This window comes from Channa argus, chromosome 5 (genome assembly GCF_033026475.1).
Source record: "Channa argus isolate prfri chromosome 5, Channa argus male v1.0, whole genome shotgun sequence".
Lineage (NCBI taxonomy): Eukaryota > Metazoa > Chordata > Actinopteri > Anabantiformes > Channidae > Channa > Channa argus.
In genome coordinates this window covers 9,761,387-9,789,299 of record NC_090201.1, presented here as the reverse complement: position 1 = coordinate 9,789,299, position 27,913 = coordinate 9,761,387, and the positions used below count along the sequence as shown (strand labels likewise).

The following is a 27,913-nucleotide window of genomic DNA, read 5'->3' as shown; positions in this document are numbered from 1 at the left end:
TAAATTGTAGTCACCGTCATGAATTTGCTTCACTACGCATTTTGATACGATCTGGTCTGTGATTGGACACACTTCTCATGAATAATGTATCGACCCGGAAGTGGGGCGGTACTGCTGCTTTGCTGTCGAGTCACCTCTGTCATGTCAGGATGGAGGAAAACGAACTGTTATCATGCTGAATAATCCAGGATCCCGACAAGCAAGCTTCATAAACTGGGCTAGTTAGACGAAAGTCGTCGTTTATTTCAAACTCCCGTATCGTTTCTGTAACACGTTGCCAAAATGATGGAAGAAATCGACAGGTTTCAAGTCCCTCCAGTCAACGGAGAGACACAGCCTCTGGTAAGAGAGGAAAGACAAAAACACATCGTATGCACATCATTCCCATATGAATGCAAAGGACAACGTTTTTGTGTCGTTTGTGGCTTTATCGTGACATCCGGGATACATAATCTGTGTGTAAGCGCTAACGGATAGCTGAGGCACAAGTATGGGATGGGATGGGTGTAACGTTAGATTTATTATTTATGAAAGGATAGCGGCTGTATCTTTCCTTATATGATTGATTACATAAGTAATGCATATAGTGTAATAAGCAAGCAACAAATCAACGTTCACTTCCACTTATTTCTTTTCTATGCCGTAATAAGAAGCTACTCATTAACTAAAATTGTGATTTTATTCTGTTCTTAAATCCACGTCAGTACGCGCTGGTATCGAAAGTATATTGTTTTTACCTTTAGTCATTTGCTGACGTGTTATTTGGGTCGGGATGGGTGTATAAGCTGTGAGCCTAAATGCTGGGTGAACAAGCTCTGTGTCCGAGCCATACTGCAGACTGCAACCCTGGTGATGATGATGATCACGACATGGTGTTTGTTAGCCCATTTAGACCTATATTAAATTAATAATCTCTCCTTTAAAGATTTATCATGTGACAACCTTTTGACCTCCTAGTGACAATAGAATAGATATTCTCCAGAAGTCATGATTTTTGCCCTATGCTTTATTCTTCCATACAGTTTTTACAACTTAGTCATTTTCTTTGGAATTATACCAAAGGCCCATATCAGCACACCGCACAAGCTCTAAAATGATATGACCAGCTACAATTAAGTGATCCACTGGACTTATCCCACCTTCATAAATTGAGCTGAGCTGTTAGTCCAGCTTACTATTACCATAGATGATTCTGATATACCAGCTTTATCCTTTGGACTTCAAAGAAAGCAGTCTTAAACCTGTCTCTTTTTAAAAGTATTTGCCTTAGGCATTTAGTCAACAGCAGCCAGCTCAGAGCTCTAGTGTCCATGCTGTGCATCCTCAGCTCTACAACCCCTGAGGCTAAACTTCAGCTGAAATCATAGAACACACTTTTCCCACTACAGAAAGTCTCCCTTTTAATGCAGTAGCAATTGCTCTCTCCCCATGAAGATTTGATCAATGTGCTTTCATGTTTCATCCAGATAGATTTCTGTGGAATGGAGGCTAATAGAGATTCAAGAGATTGTTGGGTTGAGGCTACAGTGTGTCAGTGGTCACAACCTTGAATTATCATACCTGAGTTAAACAACTTTGTGGACTCTGCCAATGTTACCACTGAATCCTTTGCAACCCCAGCCTCTGAAACACTGCATTTACATTTATACCATATCTCATTGTGTCAGGATCACAGTGGCACACATGGATGTGCATTTTAATGCTAATAACTTCATTATGATTCCTAAATGGCATGGGTGCACTTGGCACCTGCCTCCCAGATGAGAATGAATTTCACACAAATAAAACGGCTATAAACAGAATTTTGAGTGGGTTAAATCCTGAGCTGTTGTCATCATGCGTTTCAAGCTTAGGACTGAAACATTTAAACGTAATATATCCCAATAACTGGCTTTTTTGAAAATGTACAGTATCATTATTTAGCACAAAGACATCTGAGAATGATTACTATAGGCTAAATCTAATTACCACAGATTGCTGTGCAGCACACAGGGTTTGATATATAATCTAGTTGTCACTGTAATAAGCAAAGCGTGTGACTGGTCACCGGATGTGCCAGTTGTCACTGCTGTTGGCCAATCAGAGGTCATATATATTCCTACCAAAATCTTCATGTCAGAAACCCTAAGGCTTTTTTATTGCCATATGTGGTGAAAGTGCTTGCTGACAAGAAGATAGAGTAATGATGTGTACACACATTTTGTGATCATGAGGGCTTTACTTTCAGTAAAAAACAGTGTGTTAATCCACATGTCTTAGGTTAGGTGTTATTTTTAAGTCACTATCAGCATGGTTGTCAGCTCATGGTTGTACAAGAAGCTCTGGAACTAATGTTAATTACTTAGGCAAAAACTGCAGTAATGAGAAGATCACATGTCTGTAAGAGCTTGCTGGTAACTTTTGGTGTCGTCTTTTTTTTAGACAAAACCTTAGACTAATTTAGTGTAAGGCGTTCTCTTTAAAAACTTTTTTATAATGGACTGTGCCTATGTCTTCTGTTTAAGATATTACAGAAAATCCAGTCACAAACAGCATAACACGCAATCCACACCATCATTATCTGCCATCTTTGTTGGATAAAAAAAAATCAAAGGGGCTTATTTGACAGATTATATGACCTTCCTTCATTATAGCATCTTTCCATGGTGAAAGGGAAGCCTTGAAAGCATGAATAAAAAAATCCTCAGGGAAAACCTAATGATCCAAGAGAAGGGCCTGTCACAGAACAGAAGGAGCTCATGTTTGTGATCGTTACAGTGGGAATACCTCGTCTGACTCTGTGCTGTCCTTTCCTCAGTTCTTGCTAGCATGTGTGCTGTATTCACTCTTGTTAACTTTTGTTAATTGTCCTAGATAAATGAACAGCGCTAGATGACTGAATGCAGATGATTCATAAAAAACATGCAGGCTGCTGTATAGTATATGTTTACATCTTGTGGAGAAGTGGAAAAATGACTTATTCTCTGATGTATTGCAATCGCTGAATGTTAAGAAGCAGCAGCCTTTTCCTCTTATTTTAAAATGTTGTTTTTTACTTCAAGCATTTTTGTGCATTAACTAGATATAACATGTGTTTGGACATGTATTGCTTTGCTACTGTATGCTGCTGTACCTGACTGTGTTGGTCGTGTCTTGTTTTTAAGTGTGTTACATGAAGGACAATATGCAAAATAAGCTGCCGCTGCTAAATACTATGAATTTTTCATCTGGCCTTGTGAGATTGGATAAACAGTATTGGTCTCACCGAGTTAGCCTATATTCATGTAGTATTTGACATTATTAGAATGAAAGGGTTTAGATGAAATGGATCCAGACATATCTGTATCTAGAAGTATTTATTTTTTAATCCCTTTGCGCAATGCTAAGTGACATTTTTGTTTTTGTTCATTAAAAAAACTTGGGCCTCTGTTTGATATAAAGATATTTATACATGCCGCACGCAGTATTTTGATATAAAGCAGTGGTCTAAGCCTATCTGTTTTTTTAACTTTAAGTGTCTAAGTTAATTGCTTGGAGAACTACTTTAATGTACTCTAGAGAGTAAAAGCTCTGAGTTGTTAAATGCCAAATGCCTCGTACCCTTCGTCCATGTGGCCGTGCAGTCCCTAAGAGTGCAACAAGGAAGGCCTTTAGGATCAACATAATGCGGAGCTCTGTCAGCAGAGCAGGCCAAGCATGGCCCAACTCACCACTCTCAATCTGGGGAAACCGTTGCTCAAACAGCGATCTCCTCTGTTCTCCCATACCCTCCCCCCTAATGCCATCACTGCTCACACATAAAAGAGACAGAGCCTGTAACACGGGCAGAACGCACAAGCCCTCTGACGTTGTGAACCGGGCAGCTATATCAGCCCATAGGCTTGGGAAATCTCGCCAGCATATTAAACACCAGGAGTTTTTCAAAGGAGCACATTTTCTATGCGGTGGGGGCCTGCGTTAGCTTGGCGGTCAGTCAGAGGGTTTCTTTTTATACAGAGTTGATTGTCCACTTTGATTATGCACTGGGTTAAATTGCAGTTGCCCAAAGGAAGTATAGATCAAGTTAACAAGAACTGTATTACAGCTTGGGTCAAAGTTCAACCCCTGTCAGCTACCGAATTAGCCAACTCTGCAGCAGTTATACAAAATTCAGGGCCTACCATAACAAGTAGTAGTGTATATCTGTGATATATGATATTGTACTCAGTTATATTAAGCATTCTGTTTTTGGTGCATGTCTTTTTCCAGGATCGAGCAGCATCCTCGCCCTCAGAGGCGGACCCTGATACTAAAGGAGAGACAGTGGCAGTGAACTACAAGCCCTCACCACTGCAAGTCCAGATAGGTATCCCAACCAACACAGTGGCATGGCTTTACACTTTGTAGTCAAGGTTTAAGATAAGATTTGCGATAAGTAGTAACAAGGAATGTACAAAGAACCTCTTGTAGAATGAAAAGCATTCACATAAGTAAAATTTGCCCATGAAATTTGCCTGTGGCTGCCAAATGATTGTTGTTTACTGTATCATGCAAGTGCAAAATAAGCACATATTCTATTCAACTTCAGTTTATATCAGGTATCGTTTCTGTTACTTCAGCTATTGTAGCACCACAGCAGTGTGAAATCCTTGCTAGTGTGCAGGATTCTTCATGTCTTTATACTCCTAAGAAGTTTATTCAATAAAACATGCTGAAAAATACCTCCTCTTTAAAACTAAAAGCATTTTTTTCATTCATATTTGGCTGCTTTAATAAAGAAACTAAATTATATAAATGTATTATTTATGGTCAAGCTGAGGTCCATTAATGTTGAGGAAGCTGTGGGACAGAGGATAGAGCAGGTTGTCCCCTAATGGTTCATTTGGTTCACATACTGAGGTGTCCTTGAGTGAGACACTAAACTGGTGTGTGTGTGTGTGTGTGTGTGTGTGTGTGTGTTCCCCAGTTCTGCCAAATGACTGAATGTAAATGTAACTAATGATTTTACAATAACTCCATGTGCAGTTGTAACCACATGCTAAGCTAGAGCAGGAAAATCGCAAAAATACAATAATTACTAATGACCTCACATCCTGTGGTTTCCCAGAGAAACAGAGGGACCTTGCCAGGAAGGGATCGGTGAAGAATGGCACTGTGGGAAGTCCTGTCAATCAACAACCGAAGAAAAATGCCAGGACAAGGTAACAGCTTCCACTGCCTATTTGTTTCTCTGTTATTTTGACCAACTCAACCAAAAATGCATTCATTTGCATCTCAACCGATATGTTTTTGTATCTTCTGTTCTCCATTCAACACAAAAAACCACAACCAACTCAAATGCAAATCACGAGGACAGCACAGGCACTACAAGCATTATTTGTAGTGAGCTTTCTACCAACTCCATCAGACTGTCTAATGTTACAACCAAACAAAAAATCGTACAAACAACAGGGGTTTTTATGTAAGAAGACTTTGATGTTTTTGAGAGTGCATAGTGATAAGAGTTAAAGTACTAAGCATAATAACAGTACAACCCACAATATTGACAACTGGCTCATCTGTCTAATCCCACTCCCTGATGGATTAGTGGCAGTATAAGAAAGGCTACTGACTGGTCTGAACTGAGTCTCTGAGGCAGAAAGATAATCTAGGACAGCCTGCCATCTGAAAGTTGCAGATTAGCTGCAGTTTATGCATCTTTATGGCAGAAAGGAGTGCATGATATTCAGTCTTAATTTCAATTGTTTTGTGATTCAATGTCTTCTAACATTTGCAAGCAATTTTGTTGGTATTTCAACAAAATGTAAAACAAATGTGAAATGAGTTTGACACATTTTCAAGTTGTGTTCTTATAATTTTGTTTTGCTCTATGCTCCGCTTCAGATTGGTTGTGCCAAACAAAGGGTACTCCTCTTTAGACCAAAGCCCAGACGAGAAGCCCCTGGTAGCACTGGACACGGACAGGTATGTGCATTATTCAGCTTCTTCATGCAGAGATCGATAGAACTAAAATTACAATTTCAGTATTGTAGTTCTCGCTCTATGGTGATGGCACATTAATCTATAGAGCAACTTCATAGAGTTCTTAACAGAAGGGATCCTAAAAGGGGACAAAGCCTCTCCCAGGGCTCAGGATTAGAGGATAGTGGGGTGAGGATTTGGACAGGGAAAAGCTGCTCAGAGTGAGTGGTTGCTTCCACCCTGTACCAGCAGGTCTGTATTTGACAGAGATGAGTCCCACCCTTTGTGCCCTCTGTATGCTGTGTCATGTGAAATGAGTACTCTGGAAGTCAACTAAGCTTAAAGCATGTATGCATCAAATACTGCCTCTGACGAGCTTTCTGACTCTCAGCAACACAGGACCCCCGTTTGATTATTGTGCACACCCTTTTTTTTTGTTTGTTTTTTGAATTGCACTACCGCACTGAGAACGGCACTACCTCACTTTATTGCCTACTCAGAACTGCACTACCTCACTTTATTGCCTTATTGCTCTTATTTGTTTGTTCTTATTTTTTTTACTTTTTTTTATTTTATTTGTATTTTATTTTATTTCTATTTTTTGTAAATTCTCATTTTACTTACTGTGTGACATTCAGAGTGGAGGGCAAAGTAAGAATTTCATTGTACAGGGAAACATGCGTTCTATCTGTGCATATGACAATAAACACTTTGAATCTTTGAATCTTTGCACAATGATATTAAAGGTAGTCATTTCCATATACAACAGCACAGATTCTCTCTGTGGGTTAAAATATGAAATCAGTGCCTTGGAAATGTCAGTTCTTTGTGTATTAAAATCAAACTGTCTGCCAGTTCAGAAATGAAGGTATGCATTTTAATTAATATTAGAAAAAACGAAAGGGGCCCTCCACTAATCTTCACTATTCATTTACCATTTACCAATGTAACAATCAAGACTGAGTTTGATTATAGGAAACATAGCACTTCTGTTGGCTTGACCCATACTGGGACTAAAGATTTTATGATTGTGAGCATTTGTTCCAAATCAATTTGGTCAATTTGGTGCAATTTGGTTATTGTTATATGGCCTCCCATCATTTGTGTTCAACTGCTGATATCTTATGTTTTCTAGTGATGATGACTTCGATATGTCCAGATACTCTTCATCAGGATACTCCTCAGCCGAGGTGAGATGTCTGAGGGACCAGGTATCTATACACACATTATATTGCAGTTTTTGCTGTGTCATCCCACCAGTGTCACAACCTGATCACCCAGTCCCATACTCACTTAAGGTATATTTGCACCCTATGAAAAAAAAAAAAAATTATATATATAACTGAACTTCAAGTTGTCCCATTTCTCATTAAAAAGATTTCTTCCCGTTGGAGTATGTTTGCTTGTTTTTTCCTCTTTCCTTCTCTCATTACCAAACTACTTTCTGTTTCTGTAAGAATGTCATTAATTTAGATCACTATTGGTTTCTATGACAAATATTTTAAGCATCAGTATATTAACTAATATAAACAACAAGGTCATTCCTAGCTAAAATATGTAAAAAATATCCTGAAATTCTGTTATCTTTATTCTTTGGACTCAACAGCAGATCAACCAGGACCTTAATATCCAGCTCCTAAAAGATGGGTACCGCCTCGATGAGATCCCAGATGATGAGGACCTGGATTTGATCCCCCCTAAATCAGTTAACCCCACCTGCATGTGCTGCCAGGCTGCTCCCTCCACAGCCTGTCAAATCCAGTAGCACCATCCCCCATTTAAAAAGTAAAAGTTTCCCATCTGCCACCTGCACTGCGGCCAACTACTGACCAGGGTGGCAGCGAGGAGGAAAAACTGTCAACTGGTGGAGGCACAAAGGGAAAACAAGGGTTTGTTCATCACATCAGCCACAACACAAACGTCACATGGTGGTTTTAATGTTTTAATGGACAGGGGTCAGCGTGGGGAAAATTCAATGCTGGCCATGATTAACTGGTGTCAGTATATCTCAGCTGGCTTGGATGGGGTTGTGTATAGCCACGGATCGGTCAGTGCGTCCATGCTGACCCCTATTCACTACAACATTTGAACCACTAGGTGGTGGTAATGCTGTGTTTGATTAGTGTTTATGGTACAAAAAGAAACAAATGGAAGAAAAGAAAAAATGTCAGGTCTTGAGGAAAGAGTAAATATGTACAGTATCTGTGCGCATTCCTCCTATGGTAGGATCTGTGCATCTTACTTCTGAATTGTTTGTTCTGCGTGGATTTGACTGACGACAGAAACTGTACCTCTGAGGAAAGCCTGTTACTCTTTCTTCTCCTTCATTTGACTTTCATTTCATGCTTGTGGATATTTTGGTTTACAAGGATGATGATGGATTTTGGAGCATGGAAAAACAGGAAAAACACTATGGGAATGACTTGTAATGGCGATGAGGTGTCATCCCCATTATCTATGGGAAGTACATCTTCTGCTTGTGTGTCATTGATGGACGGATTCAGCGGAGAAGAAGAAACTGGAGATTCTGGAGTGGCCAATTTTTTTTCTCTGTTTTGTCCCTCTGTGTATATATTTGTTACTTGAAAGTGACATATTTGTGTCTCATTACGTCCAAGAAAGTAGTGCTAAATCCTCAAGCTGCTGATAATGCGTTAATGCTTATAGTCACAACACTAAGTCCTTTTTTTTTTTTTTAAAGTTTGTTACTTTGAGGTTGTACTGCTTAACTGTTTCATTTTCAGTTAAAAGAAACTAAAAACAAAACGTTTTGCATGTTGCCTGTTAACACTGTGTCTGAAAAACAGCCTGTGCAGATAAATGATCAGTTTTTATTGAACCCTAAACACATCCTTGTGCCAATGACACTCTTAAGAACATAAAGTCAGTAATACTTAGATTCACATACTAGACTACCTACTACAGAACTTCTAGATATTTAGAAACAATGGCAGAACAGTTCATGTTTTAGTGTGTTTCCTTTGTGTTTGTTCATGTTAGTCCTTAAATGAGTGGAAGTTTATGATGATCACAAAGGTGGTTACCATTACTGAATGTGGTCACAAAGTAATCAACACATTTATGCTTAGAATAGTGTATGTGCAGACACTTAAAAAAAAATTTTGCTCACATGTTTGGTCACACCAGAGAATGTATACAAAGTAATTCTGTATTGCCTGGATGGGGAAAAATGGTCTTTGGGGGTTTTGCATATCAAAAGAACTATAGGACACTTTCCTTTCTTTTAACTTCAAAGTTAAGACCATTTATTTTGTATGGTTGTATATTTGCGCAAAGTCCCATTTAGTTTCAATTTAACGAAAGTATCTGATATTGGGACAAAAACTGTAAATGTAGCATCTGACACAGAGGTGTATCATCATTGCTTTATGCCAGGGGATGTTTCCCTGATGCGAAAAATGAAGTAGTCATTGCTGTATAAAAGTACTAATTGCATATGTTTTTATTTAGTTTATAGTTTATTTAACTCTATAGAGCACAACAGATATCAGCTCTTTTCTGGTTAATGAGAACAGTCTCTTGCATGTGAATGTGCTCACTGTAACATCAAGCTGAGGTTTCCCAAAAACACTGAACCATCAGTAATTTTTGAAAGTACACATCTTTCTACCATGTGTATTTCAAGTAGTTACGACATTTGAAAAACATTTACTAAAAAATACATTGATAAAGTTGTTCGCCCTAATGGGAAGTTGTTTGTTATTTTCTCCTCTTCGGTTGACTTGTGAACAGGAAGTGAAATACTATGTGCAGTAACAATATCATTTAGGGTATATTTTTAAATATGTGACAGTGCTTTTGGGTGAACCTTTCATTCATTTTTCAAAATTGATTATCTTTTAATTTTGTTTGTTCGAAGATTTAAAAAGATTGAGTGAATGGAGATGCACAAGACAATGTAATGTAATGACTCAAAACCATACATATATGGTTGTAAGCATATCGAAAGGTCCTTAAGTATTTTTAAACGGATACAATTTTCCTTATTTTGGCTCTGTATGCCACCACAAAATAAAACAACCAAAATGTAATTAAAGTGTAGACTACCACCTTTTTTAAGTGCTTGGTCAATCTTTTCAGATGGACTGTATAAGAATTCATCCATTTGATCCCTAGACCCGTATTTTTATTGGCTTATAAATCTTTGAACCATTTTTTTGAACTAAAGTTTATCTTGACCACAAATGTCTTTTGAAATGCTTTTGACCATTTCTTATGTGGTTCTCCCTGTTTTGAAAAGTGTGCCAAATCAACATCTGGACAAATGATCCGCTGTGGAACCCTACCATTGTGGTAGGAGGCAAAATTATCAAAATTGTGACATTGTTCAAATACTGAGTATAGAGCTAACTCTATGTGCTCAATAAAGAAATACTTAATTCACTCTAATTAAGCCTACTTGGGAAATGACAACAAGTATAATTTCATTTTTTTTATCTTTTTGATTTTAAACCTTGGATGAGTTTTCCAGATTAGAGTACTAATTAGGCAAAATTGCTCAATCAAATTATGTGACATGTATCTAGGTAAAGTAATAGGACACAAACAGGAAAGTAGGTCAGGTAATACTGTATGTCATCATTGCAGCTAAAACCTGTGGTTATCGTAAGTCCAGTAGCTGTGTATAGTTACCACTAATGAAAGGAGACTGACTGTGTGATTGACTATGGTGCTTTTTTTTTCATTAGAGCAAAGAAATGTACATGTTTTTGTTAAGTACACTATTTTGGAAAAAATGGGAAGTAGCTTAACTAACTTCTGGAGTTTTGACTCTAAAATAATCCATTGCAGAAAAAGTATTTATTTGAATTATTTGTGTGTTTTAATTTATTTTTCATGTGTGGGAACTAGTTCATATACAAACAGATGCTTTTTCGTCAGATGCTTTTTATGATGATTGTGAAGTGGTTCCATTTAGATTTTAACAGTGTTAAAGTTCTGTGTAGAGTGCAACTTATAAAAAAATAAATATTACATATCTAGAGTATCTGCTGGTGATGTGTTATTATCCAGTGAAGTGAAGTGAGTGAGGATAGATGGAAGAGTATGAACTGTGGGGGGGTTGGGCCTTTGTGATTAGCCTTGAGTTTGATCCCTTGGGAGCAGATGGTGAATGGTGGCTTACCTTGATACCCTGAATCCCAGGAGCTCGTGTCCACGCTGCAAAGGGTAGTCCTGAATTTAAGGGAGACTCGTGAGGCAGGATTGCTGGGAGGCAGGTGAGGAACTTTTTAATGCTCAAACTACTGTTAATTCAAGATACTTCAGCTAAAGTTACAGGCACAATGTACTACAGTACAGAACTGTGGGAGACTTCTGTGTGTAGTCGGTTCAGACCATGATATTATTATAAGCCAAATGAAATACTTCTTTAGCGATTGATTTTGTTTGACACTTTTCAAAATTGACAGGTCATTTTAGCATTATCGTCATAGTGATTTGGGTAAACATGAAGTTTCCCAGCGATGTATAGTACATGTCATATTGGAAACTTCAAAGTGTGTATTGTGGCCTTGTATAAAGCTTATCGGTTATCTTCCTTCATAGACTGATACCATAAGACGTGACGTCATGTTACTGAAAGACGTGAGTGTAGGTGCTGTTCTGCTGCTGCTCTGTGTCCAGTCTCTGCACGGCTCCGCTCTTCCTGCTGTATCCTCCTATGAGTTCACTGCCTATAGGATGCAACAGTACAATCTGGCACAACGGAAGCACGGTGAATTCAATGTTAGAGGGTATCACTTTACCTCTATCAGTGGAACATAAACATTTACTCAAGCCCCGTATTTAAGTATAAGTATAGCATTGAGATACTTGTACTCGAGTTTATCTTCTATAATTTTACTTTAAATGAGCAACAGTTAGCAGATACTTCTAAACATGTAATGAGCTCATGAAATACAGTGCATTGTTATACTAAATATATAAATTTAGCTGTGGAATAGTGGTAGTGGAGAAAAAAGTGCAAGTTTCTCTCACATTTAACTCTATTCTCAAAATATAAACATAACATGTAAATACACTAAATTAACATTGAAATTCAAGTTAATGACTTCTTCTCCTCCCTTGTCTTTATTTGTGTGTTGAGGTTGCCGTGGTGCCATTGTAGTGGCAGAGGCACGGTCAGCCGACGAGCCGGTGCTGACCCGCCGCTGTGTCATCATGAAGGTGCAGGACTTCACCACAGAAAAATACCTCGAAGCTCAAAGGCAAAATGCAGCTGCCATTTTCATTTTGCTACCCAAAAATATCTCCAGTGTCCCCCATGAAACGATACAGGTAACAAATATAAATAATAGGTTTATGCTCCAGGACAAGCTGAGAGACAAAAGTAGGCATATTTTGCAAGAAATTATTCAAGATACAATTTTTTTCATATGGTGCTCTAAGGTATCAGGTAACAGCTTGCTGAGGTGTTAATATAAAGTATCATACTATGGAAAGTAAAGAGAAAAAAAAGGGATGCTCTTCTTAGCAACACAGACTTTTGTCATCCTTGTTTTACCGTCATCTTTTTCTCTCTCAGTCCTTCATGGTGAGCGAGAGTGAGACCTTGCTGAAGGAGACCCCCTTACCTGTGTATGTGGCTCCGGAAGATGAACAACTCCTTTACATGTATGACGAGGTCAAGCAGGCCGCAGCCACTCGAACTTTATCGATATTCATCCGAGGTAAGATAAGACAGAGGATTTTCTATATGGGTGTACTGTATGGTGGATAGATCACAGAACAGCTGCATGGCTGTTTTATTTAAATTTCTATGTTTTATCGTTGGCAGTGCTTCGAAGTATGATCACTGCTACAGCCTTTCAGATCTTAGTGAGCAACAATGCCCCTATAAAGCCGATCAGTGACAACACTATAGTCACGCTGGAGGTGAGTTTGGATCCTGACAGATTAGTGATTGGACCTCAGTTCTGTACTGAGTAAATGGTATTGTGTGTTTCAGGGAGTGCTTCCTGGAGCATTGGAGGATGTACCCACCATTGTTGTCACTGCTCACTATGATTCATATGGACTGGCCCCAGTGAGTGACATAAATACAAAAACACTTACGATGTGTTTGAAAAGGCCACATTCATGTTGAATTGTATGTGTTTGCATTTGTCTGTAACACAGTGGTTGTCATATGGCGCTGACTCGAATGGCAGTGGGGTCACCATCCTGTTAGAGTTAGCCCGTCTTTTCCAAAAGCTTTACAGTAGCCCAAGAACCAGACCACCGTAAGTTACATTTCCCTTTTTAACATAACAAAGGGATTTGGTTAATATGTGGTGTGTTGGACTGTAACAAAGTATTAGGTTGTGCTTGGGTACAAATTTAGTATTTTTAGTATTTATACTTTACTTGCATACAGTAAAAGTCACAAGTTTTTGCAACTTAATACTTCTTCTCTACTATACGTATCTCATAGGTGAATACATAATGTACTACTCTAATACATTTGTCTAGATTTACTAGTTACTTTTCAGATTATAATTTTCAGATTATTAATTTTGGTTAGGGAGGGTAAGGCAGCAAGATGATGGAGTGTTTAGGGCTACTGCCTCACAGCTAGAAGGTTGTGAGTTCATGTCCGTGGCCAACTGTGACCTTTCTTTGTGGACTTTGCATGTTCTCCTTGTGCTTGTTTGGGTTTCCTCCCACAGTCTAAAGACATACATGTTGGGTTAATTGGTGACAAAAAGTTGCTTGATAGGCTCCAGTCCCCTCACGACCCTAAACAGGATAAGAGGTTACAGATAAGGGATGCATATTTACATATTGTTAGTTAACTAAGTTTTGAAGAGGTTGACAACTTCCATAGTTTTATAGTTTGTAGTTGATGACTTCACCAATTTTCAACTCAACGGAGGCATTTTTAAGATAGAAAAGAGAGATATTTTAATATAAGGAAGTCAAAGGGACGTGTCTTGAAGGCATCAGTCAAGGCATCCTTTAATATGTACCTAATGAACCCATGAGTGCTAATAATGTACATATGTAAGGTTATGAAAACAAACAACATGTTAAATTTGGTTGAAAACCTAACATGAGTGTAATGTACACACATTTTTCTCATTACCTGATTATCGGGCTCGTAGTAATGCTCTAGTTAATCAAAAAGCTCAACTGTTTGACTATTCGCAGATACTTTTGTGATGTTTTGGTGTTTTAGATATCATTTGATGTTCTCCTTAACTGGAGGAGGAAAGTACAATTTCCTTGGTACAAAGAGATGGATTGAGGAGAATTTGGACCATGCTGGTGAGTTTATGAATTTGTGATCCACTGAAAATGTGGGTTGTGCTGTATGTGAAGTCAATCAGAAGCTGTCCATTTTTTGTTTATTCAAGCCAAACATTTTCTTGCTAGAGTCCAGCCTGCTCCATGACAATGTGGCATTTGTTCTGTGTCTGGATACACTGGCTGATGGAGATGAACTGTACATGCACGTGTCCCGGCCTCCTAAACCTGAAACTCCAATGCACTCTTTCATCCAACACTTGGAGGAGGTAACAAGTTTTACTGTTCAGTCTACAATACTGAGACATTGTGTGAGCCCTTATGGCCATTTTTACTACGGCCTTGCAGGTGGTTGCCTCTAGATTTCCATGGGTGAAAATGAGTTTGGTCCATAAGAAGATCAATCTCGTGGAGTCCACAGTGACCTGGGAGCATGAGCGCTACAGTCTGCGCAGGATCCCTGGCTTCACTCTATCTCATCTGGAAGATCCCAAATCTGAGCTCCGAGGCTCCATACTAGACACCATGTAAATACAAACTCTGTTTATAACAAATTTGTGTTGGTTAAATTCCTTGTTTACTTTGATATTATAAAAGACTGACTTAAAGAGGCAGATGCCACATTGGCTTTTTCTCATAGGTCACAAGTGGATTTCAGGAAACTTAAAAGAAACGGCATCATCATTGCAGAAGCACTGGCACTGTATATGTACAATCTTTCTGACAAGGTGATTAAATACCTAAAAATATATATGTGTATATAAATACAGACGCTTTCATTCACTGTTGTATTTTGTATGAATAATCATTTTTATTTTCCCAAGGGTTCACCAAAAGATGTACAAGTTTTCAGGGGCCAAATGGTAAGAGAGATTATTTGTCAGTATGCACAGACGACTCCTGACCTCTAGTGTTAGTATGTAGGAACTACAGATGTTCAAAGGCATGTGTCCTAGTTAGCTAATTTGATTTAGTTTAAGTCATAAGTCATGATTTAGTCATTTAACTAAAACTGCCATAAATGTAAATATTCAGCTTTAATGATTTAGAAAACTTTACCATCACAGTTACAGTTACTAAAAAAATTTACTTTTGCTGGTGTTGAAATAAGTAATGGGAATTTCAAAGTGGCTATATTCTGACTTAGAGTAACCACAGCTGCTACACTTTCCTACAATGTTGAATCTTAACCACTGATGCAGGACTTTCAGGACAGTCGTATGTCCAGTCTGATGCACTTCTTGACTTCAGTTCCTCGGGCAACCCAGCTACTGGATAAAGAACCTGGTCACATCCTGCTGGTCAACTCACTGGAGCACGAATTTAAACGCTACCTCCAGCAAGTCCACAGACACACTTTTCGACAGGATAAGAGGTAGTAAGTTGTAGAATGGCTTCCCAATGCTCTCACCTATACTGTAGGAAGAAACACAAACACTGATTAAATGTATTTCATATTACAGGGACCCTGATGTTACCTTTTTTGATCAAATGAACCAACCGATAGTTATGTACAGGTAAATATGTACATTAGCATTCCCTGTGTGCATGTGCTAATATCAACAAGACACTTGACATTGACAAACCTTCTCTTTCAGAGTGAAACCTGCAGCCTTTGATCTCTTCCTCGGTGGTTGCATTGCTGCTTATTTGGGGATAGTTTACTATGCAGTTCAGGTTTGTGAATGTCATTTATTATATTGCCCATTTATATTTTACTGCTACTTTTTTGCTTGCAAAGAACAAAATCTTGTTTGTTGTCATATTTGTTCAAGGCACAAACAGTTAGGACGACAGGTGGACAGCAGTTTTCTTTCTGACAGTATTTATCTGTTTTCTCTTTCAGAATTTCAGCTATGTCTACACAAAACTGAAAGAAGCAGCAAAATCCAAACTTCAATAAATACTGTGAGGTTACAACTACAGGGCCAAAGGACTTTGAAGTATGCATTGCACAAGTTGGGCTTCTGCATTGTCACCTGTGCAGAACATGAGAGCAATGCAAGAGTCTTCTCAGACTGATCGTATGCGCAAGTGAAGCGGGTATTTGCTTTGAGATATAATGATATAAAATGTATGAACCTTTATTCACACTGTGAACAATTTCTTAGAAAAAGAATAAAGCCAATTTTGTTGTTTGAAGGGAGGAATACTAAAGAAATAAATAATAGAAGAAGTTCTGTATTTGTCTTTCATTAAAGTATACTGAAAACAAGGTGCACAAACCACTGATTGGATTTGATTTGAGCACCCCTGAAGAACGCTGCAGCCACATCATTACTATTATTCCCTTTGTCCTCTGCTCTGCATCTGTTGACAGGGATTTGACTGGCTTTGCAGGGCTGTCAAACAAAGCCCAGCAACTGCAGCCAGACGAACAGCCAGTTCCTGTCACAGATAACTCAGCAAGAGACGTAGAGACACAAAGGCACCCTACAGCGCTTGGTGAATTATTGATGCTCATGTGGCAGGCTGTCAGTGAAAAGAGGTGACCCTGGATGGTGGTCGGAGATTTTTAGAAATCCTCTTTACTGATTTGTTCAAGTCTACTCCAGTCCACTGTTTAACTACAAGGCACTTAAACAGCTGGAAGATGAGCCTGTGTGTGAGATAAATGCTGGCTAGTTTAGAAGGATCCCCGGGAGGGGAGTAGGTCACGGACAGTGACCCCAGGCATGTGTGTCTTTGCAGGGGGCCTGGGCCTTAGCTGGATTAGTGGTCAAGTGATCAGGTAGCACAAAGAGTTGTTCTAGTTCAGCAAGATTGTTCCTAACCTGTCTCCAACAGCCACCACCATCACAGTAGCTACAGGTTAAACTAAATGTTTTACCATGTACAGTAACGGTTACATATAAGCAAAATAAGTGACAGGCACAGCCCAGCAACAAGCAAACAACAATATAGGAAAAATGTACTGGGTAATTTTGCAGAAAAAAAGTGAAAGTTAATGAGAAGACATACAAAGGTTGGGGAAAGGGAGGAGCCACCAGGTGATGGGGAGGAGAAGGATGATCATGACTTTTAGGCAGACTGGAGGTAAGCAGTGGAATATAAGTGACACAGTATGTGAAAATGACTCCCCAGCTCTACATCACTGTGTACAAAGAGCAGTTTGCCTCACCTGCGAGAGTGAAACGTGCAGAGCTTCGTCCCACCTCAGCCCACCGCAGGAACAACCCCCAGCCTCGTCCGGTAAGACACACAGACAACTATACCACACCCATGGACTGGACAGGTCTAAAAAGACATGGTAGTGGTATATATTTCTGGCTGGTATTTCTGGTAAGTATTTCTGGCTATATTGCAGCACATCTATCTATCAATCTATCTATCTATCTATCTGTCTATCTATCTGTCTATCTGTCTGTCTGTCTGTCTGTCTGTCTGTCTGTCTGTCTATCTATCTGTCTGTCTATCTATCTATCTATCTAGACACACACACATATATATATGTATGTGTGTGTGTGTGTGTATGTATATATATATATACACACACACACACACATATATATATATATATAAATATATATATACGGCTAAAGACTAATTGGTGGCTGATTGTTTACATTTGCCTCGGCTTGGTGAAAGCTGTGTCCCATCTATTATTCAAGAATTCCTCCTTCTGTACCTTTTTGTTTATCCAGGCATCAAGTGGTGTGCAGTCACTCTACTGTAAAAAACACAAAGAAAACCTTACACTGTCTTACACTGTTATTGTCTCACAGTTTTCAGTCTGTCAAGAATAATGATATCTGGGTTGAAATTTTTTTTTTTATTGTATTGAATACATAGGTGTAATACATAGGTGAAAAAATAGGTGTAATGCACATGTTAAATTATGATATGTGACATATAGTAGTTTTAAGTAATTCTGACACATCCTAAAACTAAATGTGTCAGAATCTGTACTTTTGTGATACAAATGAGACAAAGAAGTAGACTTATTTATTTATTTAATGTTCATTTAGAAAAGGAAAGTAAATTGAAGCTATCAGAACATGCACAAGGCATTTGTTTCCTTTTCCTCTACATATACATGTCCTTTCTGTGCCTTTCCAGGACTTTCTGTTTCCCCGGAGCCTTCAGCCCAGCTACAGGGCAGCCAACACACAGCCACACCCCTCTCTCCCTGAGCTCAGTGGTCGCCCTCTCTTCCCCCCAATCAGACAGCTGTCATTTCACAGTCCAGTTACAACTAGTCCTGGCAACTGTCTCAATGCTGTGTGCCTGGGTGGACCACAACACATGCCTCCTGTCAATTCAGCAGCAGAACTGGATCTGCCCTCTGGTGACAGAGTGCAAAAACTACAGTTGACTGAGCCTGATGCAGCTTTAAAGAACCCACAAAGGTAGTGATCAATCAGTTCAAACTTTGGGCCAAAGGTAACACTGAAGAAATAGTGATTCTGATTGATTTGCTTTGCAGGAGAATTGATTATCAGGGCAATGTAAATCCACCCTCAACAGCACGGTGAGAGAATGACCTCCAACCTTGTGGCCTTTAAAAAAAAAAAATCACAAACACTATTGAGAATGAACTAGTTGATTCCTGTTCATGCTATAAAATACTGAAAGCGATATTGTTTTTGACAGACAAACCGCAGGTGTCCGGCTTTGTACAAGACCCCAAACTACAAACTCTCCTGCAGCTTCACACCGGTTTCCATGCATCCAAAACTACACGTCTTGCTCTAACAGCAATCTGGATTATAGGTGCATATTCACTCCCTTTTAATGACATAAAAACAAAAAATTTCTGGACAAGAATTAGCTTGAAGTCTAATCTATGCTTCGATGGTCTCTCAACAGTAGTTGCTACAGCTGCTTTCATGTGGTGAAGCCCTACCAAGCTGGACACTACATCATACACCCCGAGTTTGTGTCGGAATGCTTTTCCTAGCACTATTAAAACACTAACTTTCAAAGTGGGAACTGGAGTCCTGCAGAGGTTCTTAAGGGGGTCCCCAGCAAAATGAAGAATCGTTAACTTCGCTATTGTTTTATTCTCTACTAATTAACCCTCTGAGACAAAGTGTAACAATGAATAATGTAACTGTAGGCCGCACTCTCAACATTATTATCTCCCTGGGTACAGTGTGGAACCTTTTACAATTTAGCACTAAATCAGCAGGAAAGATCTTCCCATAAGGGGCTTGGATGAAATTGAATAAGACTGTGATGAGACTGTAATGTGTGCCTGTCTATGATATTTACTGTCTTGTAAAATTTTAACCCACAATTAGAAAGATAACATTATAAAACAGAACTAGTTCTGTAACAGTGAAGCACATGTGTTGTGGTGATTTTTACAGCCATACAGTAGACATATTTATTTATTTTTTGTCCTTTCAGCTTATCCCGTGAGGTCAGGGTCGCCACAGTGGATCATTGTCCGCATGTTGATTTTGGCAAAGTTTTTACGCTGGATGACCTTCCTGACGCAACCCTCCCCAATTTCTACCGGGCTTGGACCGACACTGCACAGTTGGGGAGGGGAACATATAGTTAACAAAATATACCACCAGAGCTAATAATGTCCTACTGTAACAATCAATATATATATAGCCCATTCAAATTGCTGCTCCCACTGTACTCTAAACATGTTTTGGTATATTTGCCTTTTACCATATACAAACAGTGTCCTGTGTAAAGTTAAAGTGAGATTTGCTGAAATCCAATCAAGCTTTGCGTAATTAGTAAATAAAGATAACTGTTCTCACCTTCTGGACTACATTTCCCATGCTCCAGTGCGCGTGGACAAGGCAGACACGCAGCAACATGCCTGTATACGGCTGTATGAGACCTTTTCTGTGAGCTGAGGCAAACAAGTATTTCGTGGAGCTGCTGAAGGCGGTGCTTCTGATCGGTAGGCGAATATTATTTTAAGTAAACATTTGGAAAGTCAACAGAATAAACCTAAAAAAAAAATACGTTTACGATATTATATACTACGTTGCATGAAGGGATTGCGTGTTGTTTTCCACAGAAACTTTTCCGCACCACCCTCCAAGACGCACAACGGCTCTCAATACATCTAACTATAGAGAATGTACAGGCGTGGTAGACGACTTCACTTACAGTGCAGATATTTTTGCTATAAAACCGTGCATTCATAGGACGATTACTTTTAAAAAAAAAACGACAGATAAAAAGTTTGACTGTAAACACAGAAGCTTCCTCGTTGAATATCGTGCTTGGGATTGCTGCTCTCTGAACTCAGCACAATCGTTTTTACTACTTATTTGTTCAACTGTATGACCCGAGGCCATAGCCCCAACCAGCGAGTTGCAACACATTCGTGCACGCACCCTTCACTCACACGCACGCTTATTTTGAGCCACTGTCTTTCTTCACCCTTCTGTTCTCACTGTGTAAGCACTCCTGAGTTTATTTTTCTCAATTTCAGAGTAGATAAGCAAATAGGCTGAAATAGCAAATATGATCACACCACAAATATAGAATGCCCTAGTCTGTATTGGTAATAAACAAACACACAAACAAAACTACTACATGATCCCTTTGTATTGCTGTCATGCAGCGTTTGTTTGTTTATTCATTCAAACCTGTCAGTCATAGAAGTTTAAGTTATTTAAAGTAAAATGGCTCCATTCTGGTTTCAGGTGCTGCTTTTCTTCAGTCTCCATAATGTTTGGATTTTTTAGATTTGGGTTTATGAAACAAGCAGATGTTTTCAGATCTCATCTTTGATACCAGTTCTTGACAGTATATTATAGATGTATTAACTCAGAAAAGAATCCTCGAATTTAAAAACGTTATTGCTAATTGTGTTAAATTGTAGTCATATTGTACTTTTCCCAAGTTTTAGTCGTCTACCAAAAAAGGAAGATAATTTCAAACACAGTTTCCATACAATAAGCCTAAGAGACAGTAAATCTCCTCCCGACTTTGCCGGTAAATTTCACTACCTGAGTCCAGCAGTCAGCAGAGTGGATCTCCAAGGAACCAACAGTTAGTTCTCAGTTAATTAATGATGGGCTTATGTTATCACTCCTGTTGCTGGGGGAAATCTACACTAAGGGTGGTTGAACACAGAATTAGTCAATTAGACTGCTAATTAATAGCAAGCATTTTTTTTTTTATTGAGCCCTGCTGCCAGGACACAGTGTGAGGGTCAATTGCAGTTAGGACTAGTCAGCACAGAGGGAATCTCAAGAGGACTGAACTCACCTCACTCTGCTGTGCACTCTAATTTAATCTATTCGATTCCGGCATTGGCAGAGCTCTAAGGCCAAAATCCCCTTTCTGCTTCTCTACTTCCTTACATACAAATGAGTCTTCTTTCAGTTGAACTCATATGTTAGAATTACTGCTGAGGACGTCCACTTTATCCTCTTATGGGTAATTGGCAGTAGATTTGTTTTGTTAAATCTTGGACACATCCCTAAAGTTTACATCCTGACAGCATAATACCTCTAAGTGCTGTGAAATCACTTTGTGCAGCAATGAAGAGCAGGCTAGACAAAGCTAGAAATGTAATGGATGTTTTGAACTGACAAAAAACAAACAGGCTGAAAAATATGTTGACATCTTATAAATGTGCAGAAATAGTTGGAGTGTTTTCCTGGATGTTTCAGATCGTTTAGTCAGTATATGTTGTACAACGTATAAGCAAACATGTCAATGTACTGCATTGAATTGTACAGAAGCAGCATTTTTGTAGTGATCAGTTAATGACAAAAACATTTTATCTAATAAGCAATATTGGTATGAGAAGAGCAAATATTGAACCAAGAGTGACTTTTGTATTGTCTGCCCTCTCCACAGTGTAACAAATGAGATTCCCTCAAGAGATTCTTCATGATCTGTAGAAAAACTACTTTTGGGTTTGCCCACTGAACAATGCAAAACATGTACCAAGTGGTACCGGGAGGAACTGGGGGCACAATTACAGATACTATCCCCAAGCAGAAACGCAGCAAGGACACTCGACCCTTAGTCGGAGCTGGAATAATTGGCCTGGTGCTGGTGATTGCAGCAGTAACTGCATGGTGTTATTACATAGCCTCTATTCGCAAAGCTGAACTGCTTAAGACTCAGTTGCTGGATCTGAATAAAGATGGCTACATTATCCGCAACCAGGGAGGGTCTATTGTTTTCAGAATGGATTTCAGGTTTGTATTTTACATGCATGTGTGGTATGTACGTGTGATACATATTCAAAATTCTTCAGTAAATTAATGTAAAACAATGTCTTAACCCTGCTGCCATTTAACTCTTCCCGGTAGGTCAGGGACACTTGATTTGGATTCCTGCTCTAAAGAAGGGGAGATTCTGAGCTGTGGACGCACCACTGATAGAAAACTTAACTTTTTCATTGAGACAGTACAACCCAAAGACACAGTGCAATGCTACCGTGTGCGCTGGGAAGAACTCGTTCCTGACATTGTCGTTGAGCATGCCATGACATACAAGTTTGCCCACTGGTATGGCGGAGCAGTGTCTGCAATCCAGCACTGGCCTATTTCAATTTCTGGACAACAGTCTCCCAAACCCTTTATTACTAGTGACATCTACTCAAACCGAAATGAATTTGGTGGAATTTTGGAGAGTTATTGGCTTTCGTCTAACGCTACGGCCATCAAGATCAACAATTCCGTGCCCTTCCACCTGGGATGGAATGACACGGAGAAGACTATGTACTTCCAGGCGCGATACAATGACAGTCCCTTTAAGCCAAACCCAGGGGAGGCTCCATGTGCCGAACTTAGCTACAGAGTGTGTGTGGGCTTAGATGTGACGTCCATACACAAGTACATGGTCCGCAGATACTTCAACAAACCAAATAAAGTGCCAGCCGAAATCATGTTTCGCCATCCAATTTGGTCGACCTGGGCACTACATAAGACTGACATTGATCAAGACAGACTTTTGATGTATGCTGCCAACATCCGCGAGCATAACTTCAACTGCAGTCAGTTGGAACTTGATGATCGCTACACCAGACGATATGGGGATTTTGACTTTGACCCCGTAAAGTTTCCTAATGCCACAGCCATGTTCCAAAAGCTGAAATCAGAGGGATTTTTTGTGTCACTTTGGATTCACCCTTTTGTTAACTATGACTCTGAAAACTTCCATACATGTGTAGAGAGGGGGCTGTTTGTCCGGGAGCCTACAGGCCGACTCCCGGCCTTGGTGCGCTGGTGGAATGGCATCGGGGCCATTGTGGATTTTACAAATCCAGAAGCCCGCGAATGGTTTTCCCAACAGTTGCGTTTATTGCGCATGAAGTATGGGTTGTCGTCTTTCAAATTTGATGCAGGGGAGACCAACTACTTACCATGGAAATTTAGCACCCGAACTCCCATTCGAGACCCAAGCCTTTTCACGAGACGTTACACTGAAATGGCTATTCCTTTCAATGATAGAGCTGAGCTGCGTAGTGGCTACCAGTCCCAGAACATATCATGCTTCTTCAGACCCATTGACAGGGACTCTGTGTGGGGGTATGAGTTGGGTCTCAAATCCCTTATCCCCACAGTGCTCACCATCAGTGTCCTTGGCTATCAGTTCATTCTACCAGACATGATTGGAGGGAATGCCTACCTGAACCGCACAGATGGAAGTCGTGGATTACCTGATCGAGAACTCTATATCCGGTGGTTGGAGCTGGCAGCTTTTATGCCCTCCATGCAGTTTTCTATTCCTCCATGGGAATACGACAACGAGGTGGTTGAAATTGCTCGTAAATACACAGCTCTTCACGAGAGTATTGTTACACCACGGGTCCTGGAGCTGGCTAGTGAGGTGGTGGACACTGGGGACCCAATCATACGACCCCTGTGGTGGATTGCCACAGGTGATGAAACAGCCTATAAAATTGACTCTCAGTTCCTGATTGGGGATGACCTCATGGTAGCCCCGGTTTTAGAGCCTGGGAAACAAGAGCGTGATATCTACCTCCCTGCTGGCCATTGGAAAAGCTACAAGGGGGAAAGATATGATATCAAGAAGCCATTGCACCTCACGGACTATCCAGTGGACCTAGATGAAATAGCTTACTTTCTTTGGGTGTAGTAAGAAGAGAATGCAAAACTGAACTGGTTTGATTAGACTATGCTTTGGTTTCCTTGTGAGATTGACTTCATGAATTAAGCTTTTATGCTTGGAACGTGAAAGTTTTTTTTTTCAAATGGAAAAGGTTTTGGGTTACAACCCAAAATAAAGAAATTTTAATATTTAAAACCACGTAACATAACAAATGTGAAACAATGTCAATTAATCTTAATTTTAAACAAACAATTTAATTAATTAATTAAAGTAATGACTGCAACATCTAAAGCTTTTTTTTGTTTAATAAATTATACATACCTACGGCCCTTATAAATGCCAATTTATATTCTCTCCATTCGTTTGTCCGTATCCATGATGTAAAGTTTGTCATCTCCCCATGCTGCGAGTGTCCGGACAAACGCTCTACGAACGGCCGCATGCAGGCCAAAAATTTGTATCTGTCCAGCCCCAGTGCAACGACTCTGCACATGCCAATAAAGTAACTAGCACCTCACTTCAGGGATAGAAGGTATGTAATGTTTACTATAACCGCACAGACACTGGTCAGCAGTTACACTGTGCTGTTTTAATTTTTTTTTTTATTTCTTCTTGTCAAGTCCAATAGAACACACAGAGCGTTTCTTTTTACTTTTGCTACAGTTCAGATTTGCCATCATTGTTTTGTAATGGGCATGAACGGAACATGTCTGTTTCCATATCCCCAATTCTGTGTGAACAGAAGTTGTGGTGAGGGTACTGATCTATCTGAGGTCGGGCAACTAGTATGAACAAATCTTAATCCAGATAATATAACTATTGCTAAATGACGGTAATATAACTATAGTGGAAGTAGAGAGATATAAAGGTTAAATATTTCAGTATCAGTTATACATCAAAAGCTTTGGTTTTGTTAAAATTTGCTGTCCTTAAGCTGCCGTGAGTAAGGCTGTAGCAGCAAAACCTAAAGTCTTTGTACAGAGAAGAAAATGTCATATCATCTTTGAAAAGTTGCAGAATCTCATTTTAAAGCCCCTATAAGTCATAAACAGGAAAAGTTTGTCAAAAAGGGAAGTGTCAGGGTTCTTTGAAGTAAATATAAGCCAAACCAATTGTGTAATGGCAGTAAGATAGAAGAGGTGTGATGATTGTGGTAAAGCAGATAGTAGGCTGCATAAAACCTTCTATAGCTATAAAAGTTCTTCGTTTGACTGAGATATCCTGCTTTGCCTTCGGCACTAATGACACTTTTACGTTTCTGTTCTGAGATACTTTTCAGGAAGTGAGGGTTTATGCGTCACTTATGGGGATGAATGCTTGAAGTTTAATCATTACAAACTGCATGTGCTCTCATTTGTGTAACACAGTGTCATCCAGCTACTCTTAGTCCAGTTAGAAGATGCCTTTTATTAGGCACTAAATATTTTATGCTCTTCCTCAGGTAACGGCTTTCTCAGGCTGCAGTGTGTTTTAAAGGTCTGGTAACTGTTTAATTTGCCTTGCTAAATGCAGCTAGAGATAGAATATTGTCCAATGCATTCAAAACAAATTGACACATCCAAGATAATGAGCTAATGGGAATTTTTGTAATTATGAAAACATCAAGCTAAATAATGGTTTTGTTCTGTATTCCCACTTGGTATGCAGTGAGTGTAGCAGCATTTAATTCTCACAATAAATGCTATTGTGTATTTTGTTACCTTGTTTTGTCAATATTTTGCAACAGCGGTGGTATCTGCAATGCTATGTGTTAATAATTACTGCCATGTAATATTGTTTGTGTGATTTGTTATGTTGAAGCTTTATTATTGGTATTTCCTTACATATTGCACAGTAAATTATATTGATGCTAGTGAGTTAAGACTTTCTATGGAGAGGTATCTTTTTATGGTGAATAACATGGCCAAAAGCCACAAAACCTCATCTCTTAATCTTTTCATCCGTGACCTTTTCTACTATGTAGCTGCAGACATCTTAGATGTCTTGGTAAAATTATGTAACATCTACAGAACCTGATACTAATCTTTCTGTCAGACTCAGGGTAAGGTTGCAATATATTCCTTTTACAAATATGACATATGATATCACTGGCAACATGATGGAAATATAATTATTAAGGTTCATGAATCCAATCCACATACAGCAAGAACCTTACTATATACTTATTGTGCAACTTCCCAATTTAGCAAAATGTGCTTGAAAATAGAAATGGGGTCAAGAAGAGCATTAAAAAAGTTAAAGTAAAATAATGAAAATTACATTGGTACACAAATTTGCATCCCTAATAATAAATGAATAAACATTTATTCACATTTAATTACATTTGAATAAAAGAATGATTGTACTAGCTGAATATGGGTTAAATATTATATTGATGGAAACAAAATAGGGGAATACAAACTTTTAAATGACATGACTTGTTTCGCTTTTGCCTAAGCATAAGTACCAGTTGCCTCAAGTTATTGTAACTGAATATTGTGGACATTTGCATGTGACTAAAGGGCAGCATTATATTCAGGAAGAGTGCATATGTGATGCCATTTTGTATGAGTTTATTAAAACTAATTATCTTTGAGTTTTGTCTTAAATATTTTCAGCTTATTTTGCATGGAAAGCACAAGACATCTTTATGTTGAAAAATGAAATGCTTTGTAAAACACAGTTGCTACATATGACTGGTAACTACCAGATGACCACCAATTAGCTTTCACTGTTTAAACACACCAAAAATAAATAAAAATTCAAGAGAAAAAAAATCATAGGCGTGAAATTCGGGTCAGTAAGTTTACTGTGCAATCAGTGAGCCAGTAACAACCTGTAACCTCTCATTATTAGGCAATACATAAAAAGTAATGTGCCTATCAATTCGATATTGAAAGAGGCACCTGAGAGGGACTTTTTCAACTTTTTGATGCTCATCTCATCATGAGACAATAATGACAAGGTGATGAAAAAATTGTGCAGGTTATTCGGAGGCTGTGTACAGATCAATAAATCATCTGGTGGTTCATGATGTGAGGCCAGAGAGCAACTGATATTTAAGTGTACGACTGCACACCAAGAATATGAAGGATAAACTTACTGCAGTACGCAATAATAGCAACAGCATTTATTAGAATTATAGCATTAAACATGATGGTTCTTTCTGAGTTCAAACAGTATGATTACACCATTTCTTACAGCTATAGTCAATCTTTCATATGTTTCAGGAATTTATTCCATTTACAACAGCGGGATATGCTTCAGAACTACTTTACTTTATTTGCCAATGCCTCATCTTTCTTTAAAATTGATCTCGACTTGCAGCCTGTGCGGGGAGGACATACATTCATTGATTAGCTGTCTCTGTGTTGCTGGGATCAATATTATTTGTCGGTTTGCTTTCTGCAATCATATTGTTTGGTTCTGCCCATCTTTTCATAGACTTAGAAAAATTATTTATGTGGGTGCTTTAGTAGGAACGGGGATATTTCTTAAAGGATACTTAAAAAAAGGACAAAATAATTTACAAACAGCACTAAGTGGAGAGAATAATACAAAACTATGAGAAAAACCTCTGTGTAATAAAAAGAAACCTAAATTTATAAAAACATGTTAACCTGTCAAAAAGCTTTTATTAGATTTTTCTCACAGATACTGAAAACTAAACAACTGGTAATAAACCCTGTGCTTGTTTTAGGCCATGTGGTACTGCAGACATCCAGAAGGGTGCAGTGTAGCTTTATTGTTGAATTTC

The 27,913-nt window shown here is 38.9% G+C and overlaps 3 protein-coding genes and 1 long non-coding RNA gene across 5 annotated transcripts; 3 read left to right on the top strand and 1 right to left on the bottom strand.

The window, feature by feature from the left end:
- The first annotated feature begins 92 nt into the window (after nt 1-92).
- On the top strand, nt 93-10,924 carry fam219aa (family with sequence similarity 219 member Aa). 2 transcript variants are annotated; one of them, XM_067504156.1, is made up of 6 exons: nt 93-342; nt 4,228-4,324; nt 5,066-5,159; nt 5,842-5,922; nt 7,055-7,130; nt 7,526-10,924. In XM_067504156.1, exons 1-6 carry the CDS (start codon nt 283-285, stop codon nt 7,682-7,684), a joined length of 567 nt encoding a protein of 188 aa, XP_067360257.1. In that variant the 5' UTR covers nt 93-282; the 3' UTR covers nt 7,685-10,924. The 2 variants fall into 2 exon arrangements, with proteins under 2 accessions (XP_067360257.1, XP_067360258.1); XM_067504157.1 differs by having other exon boundaries at nt 94-342; nt 7,055-7,109.
- A 584-nt stretch (nt 10,925-11,508) lies between these two features.
- On the top strand, nt 11,509-16,130 carry zgc:109965 (Nicalin-1-like). Its single transcript, XM_067504155.1, has 15 exons — nt 11,509-11,656; nt 12,029-12,219; nt 12,467-12,611; nt 12,719-12,816; nt 12,890-12,967; nt 13,060-13,163; nt 14,099-14,187; nt 14,296-14,435; nt 14,515-14,693; nt 14,807-14,894; nt 14,991-15,029; nt 15,369-15,541; nt 15,630-15,683; nt 15,765-15,843; nt 16,013-16,130. Exons 1-15 carry the CDS (start codon nt 11,512-11,514, stop codon nt 16,067-16,069), a joined length of 1,659 nt encoding a protein of 552 aa, XP_067360256.1. The 5' UTR covers nt 11,509-11,511; the 3' UTR covers nt 16,070-16,130.
- Nucleotides 15,443-20,019, bottom strand: LOC137127316 (uncharacterized). The gene is made up of 4 exons (XR_010914408.1): nt 19,887-20,019; nt 17,795-17,836; nt 17,288-17,403; nt 15,443-15,582 (listed from the first exon to the last, which is right to left on the bottom strand). It is a non-coding gene; the product is annotated as an uncharacterized lncRNA (long non-coding RNA).
- On the top strand, nt 19,909-26,752 carry myorg (myogenesis regulating glycosidase). Its single transcript, XM_067504154.1, has 3 exons — nt 19,909-20,032; nt 21,952-22,298; nt 22,413-26,752. Exons 2-3 carry the CDS (start codon nt 22,027-22,029, stop codon nt 24,202-24,204), a joined length of 2,064 nt encoding a protein of 687 aa, XP_067360255.1. The 5' UTR covers nt 19,909-20,032; nt 21,952-22,026; the 3' UTR covers nt 24,205-26,752.
- Nucleotides 26,753-27,913: the final 1,161 nt, after the last annotated feature.

Coding starts and splice junctions, on each gene's coding strand:
- fam219aa (XM_067504156.1), top strand. CDS start 283: ATGATGGAAGAAATCGACAGGTTTCAAGTCCCTCCAGTCAACGGAGAG. Junction 4,325..5,065: donor ACCACTGCAAGTCCAGATAG/GTATCCCAACCA, acceptor GTGGTTTCCCAG/AGAAACAGAGGGACCTTGCC. Junction 5,923..7,054: donor GTAGCACTGGACACGGACAG/GTATGTGCATTA, acceptor TATGTTTTCTAG/TGATGATGACTTCGATATGT.
- zgc:109965 (XM_067504155.1), top strand. CDS start 11,512: ATGTTACTGAAAGACGTGAGTGTAGGTGCTGTTCTGCTGCTGCTCTGT. Junction 12,612..12,718: donor TTTATCGATATTCATCCGAG/GTAAGATAAGAC, acceptor TATCGTTGGCAG/TGCTTCGAAGTATGATCACT. Junction 15,684..15,764: donor CAACCGATAGTTATGTACAG/GTAAATATGTAC, acceptor CTTCTCTTTCAG/AGTGAAACCTGCAGCCTTTG.
- myorg (XM_067504154.1), top strand. CDS start 22,027: ATGCAAAACATGTACCAAGTGGTACCGGGAGGAACTGGGGGCACAATT. Junction 22,299..22,412: donor GTTTTCAGAATGGATTTCAG/GTTTGTATTTTA, acceptor TCTTCCCGGTAG/GTCAGGGACACTTGATTTGG.